Source organism: Mus musculus, chromosome 14 (assembly GCF_000001635.26).
Source record: "Mus musculus strain C57BL/6J chromosome 14, GRCm38.p6 C57BL/6J".
NCBI lineage: Eukaryota > Metazoa > Chordata > Mammalia > Rodentia > Muridae > Mus > Mus musculus.
Window position 1 is genome coordinate 23,588,362 of NC_000080.6, and position 3,226 is coordinate 23,591,587.

General features: G+C 40.7%; 1 protein-coding gene across 55 annotated transcripts in view; it reads right to left on the minus strand.

Annotated features, from left to right (window-relative positions):
• Positions 1-3,226, minus strand: part of Kcnma1 (potassium large conductance calcium-activated channel, subfamily M, alpha member 1) — a 712,823-nt gene that overhangs the window by 296,074 nt on the left and 413,523 nt on the right. For all 55 annotated transcript variants that reach the window (XM_017315884.2, XM_017315873.2, XM_017315871.2 and 52 more), the window contains one exon: positions 2,280-2,391. In XM_017315884.2, coding sequence (XP_017171373.1) covers positions 2,280-2,391 — 112 coding nt within the window. The remainder of the gene's footprint in view (positions 1-2,279; positions 2,392-3,226) is intronic.

Sequence of the window (3,226 nt, forward strand, 5' to 3'; positions counted from 1 at the left end):
CTTTTCATCTTTGTAGGACTGTTTCCTGAGAACGTTCATTAGTTTCTGTGGTGGCTCATGAGTACAATGCTTGTTTCCCAGGGTGATAACCTATGTATTAAATCAGACAGAGGGACCTCCTAGTTTTTGACTAAAATGACTCTTCCGTAATAGGCAGGAAGGTTTGGGACTCCACCCAAGGGCAGTTACTAAGAAGCAAAAGCATCGTATTAAATGTTTTCTCCTGCAAGAGTGGACAGGTTCTTTTGATTGTTTTGGTTGGGTTGTTGTTGTTACTATTATTGTTGTTATTGTTAATGTTATTAATTTTATAATCCAGCATGCCATTGCTCTGTTTTCAGTTTCAACACTGATGCTTCCCATGAGGCTGCATCATTTATTGATTTCTAAAGTCCCTCGGTTCCTGCCCTTCTCAGAATTATAAGGCGGCAGTCTGTCAATGTCCTTCACAGACTGAGTGGAGAACAAGACCCAGTCACAAAGGTCACAAAGCCAATCGTCAGCTCAGCTGAGAAGGCTGGGATGCGCCAGCCCATGGACCTACTCAGGACGGAGATTTGCATGTGGCTCTCATGATCTGGACATACTGACCATTCTCAGCAAGCACATCTCAGAGCCAAGAAGCAAAACTTTCCCCTCAGCAATAAGTAAGTATGGTTTGAATGAGAAATCTGGGGCTAGGTGGCATCTAACTGAGGATATGCACACACGAGGGTACAATTACACAAGGCATCCAAGAGTGTGTAGGTGATCACTATATGTTATATATTAGAGATGCTTATGTTCTAAATATGTGACAGTTGTTTTCAAACCCAGGGCTTTGCAGGATGCAAGTACATCTTCCCACAACATTTTTAGAACATTATCTAACAATGTCTACAAAATAAATTATTCATGCTCTTTTACTTGGCAATGCCTCTTCTGGTAATATGGAAATATCTATAGGAATGGAATTTCACAAATACATGGATGATAGTGTTTATGAAAATATCGTTCAGGCTAGCAAACAAAACATCCAGGCGATCCATTAGAACCTAGAGCTAGGTCTACTACACAACAAGCAGATAACGGAAATTTCCCAAATGGCTATAAAATTTACCTTATTATGGTGCTGAAGGGATGGCCACCACGTGTTACTACAAGAGCTAAATTGCAGTGGAATATGGTTATTTGAAACAATTTCTCATAGGAACATCAGTACCCCTCTAATGTTTGGCCATAAGTGCACATCCATTTACTTATGCATGGGATGAGATGAGTTTGCAGAAAGGTGTGTTAATAGTCGGCATCTTAGGGTGGGGGTTGGGGACTCATGGAGGACAAAAGGAGGAGAAATGGCCTGGTGCTGTTTTCTTTTTTGGTAGTTGAAAGTTTTTAATGGTTAGAACATGTATTTTTTTTGTGTGTGTGAATCCCAGGGCTTTTTTTTTTTTTTTTTTTTTGAAAAATATAAGTTGTCCCGTATGAGCACCAAAAAAAAAAAAAAAAAAAAAAAAAAAAAAAAAAAAAAAAAAAAAAGAAAATTTAATTAATTAATTTTTTAAAAAGCCAAACCAAACCAAAATAAAAAAAAACAAACCTACAAGTAAAGACAGGGAATTCTGGGTAAGTACTCCAATCCTCAGTTAACTAATGGAAGCAAAACTGTTTTCATGTTAATTATAACTTAGACACAGCATCAAGGAGGAGCTGGGAGCTGTCAATTTAATCTTTCTCAGAGCTGGTTGCTTTTCATGACTAATTGTTTTACTGTGCTGGTCTTAATTCAGGAAGTGACCTGATAAGCCAAGCACTAAGGAACATTCTCCCAGCAAGGGAGTGGAGTAACCCGTGATTCCACTTGAGATGTTTCATCTTGTACGGCTTATCCCAGAAATTGCAACTATAAATAAAGCCCAAGTGTGACAGGTGGGACTTCTGGGGCACGAGATCCTGCCACTCTGACGGTTGGTCTCATTCCCATGGGCTTCTTTAACCAGTCCTGACTCTCAATTCCTGAATGACAAGTGACATAAGAGTGAACTGTAGAAGTCCCAGCTGTGACAGTGATGACCACGGGACTTAAACAATGATGAAACTATACCGTCTAAAGCTCTGCCTCCACAGATTCTCCTGGGCTGTCGCCATCCAGTTCTGACACCCCAAGAACATCATCCATGGCCACACGCAAAACTGCCTATGCATAGCCACAGACCAGCAAAAGAATCCTTCCTGGACCCTATATATCTTTAATCTATCCTGCTGAAGAGCCAGTGAAACGGCAAAAGAGACCGACTTACCAAGCCAACTTCTGTTTAAGTACACAGACACAAACACAGGAGGGACTGTGAAGAAATCTACTACTGAATTCACTTCCAGCCAGAACCACAGCTTATCGTTGGCTGCAATAAACTGGAGGGAAAGAGAAAATAAGACAGAAAAACAAAATGAGAAGCACGGTGTCAGCATTTAATATATGTCCTTTTGTCAAAGGATAAATGTTGGGTTTCTATGGGGTCTGCGGGGCGACACTCTGCTCTTCACCTAATCTCATGCTGTTCTGTACATTAATCACTAGCTTGATTTGGAGAATCCACAGCCTTTTGTAGGAAGTGACTGACTATATGCCACATTAGCCTTAGGGAATGATCAGGCGATGCGATTTTCTGTGGTTTCCAACAGATGCCTAGAGAAGGTTTAATTCATCTCAGCTTCTTGGCCTTTCTGATACAAATCTAACTATGAATAAAGCACATATATGTGCACTCACATTTATGTGCACAATTCAAATTTTGCACACAAAAAAAATCTCCATAAGCCTAATCTAGTGTAAACTCCCTAATCCTACAAGCCTTCACTCCTCCTTGACCCCCACGTCCCACCAGCCTTCACTCCTGGTTAACCCTGATAATTGCAGTCTCGACATTCCTAAATATACATTTGTGAGCTTAAGTGTTTTTCAATGTACTTTGTAATAGAAAAAAATACAGTCATGTTTGAATAGCAATGAGTCAGCGTACCATTGCTTCAAACCCTTCCTTGAACCAAAATAAACCCATGTTTCAGAAAGCTCTCAGCTAAGTAGATCTTGTCCACAGACCCTAAACCAGAACACAGGTCTCTTGTCCACCACAGAGACCTCAGGCTTCACCTTGCCTAGGAAAGCAGTCGTGGGTGGAGGGTTATCCATACGTTTAGGATTCTCATGCCCCACTGTGGTACTACTGGAAGATGCTGCCAAACTTAC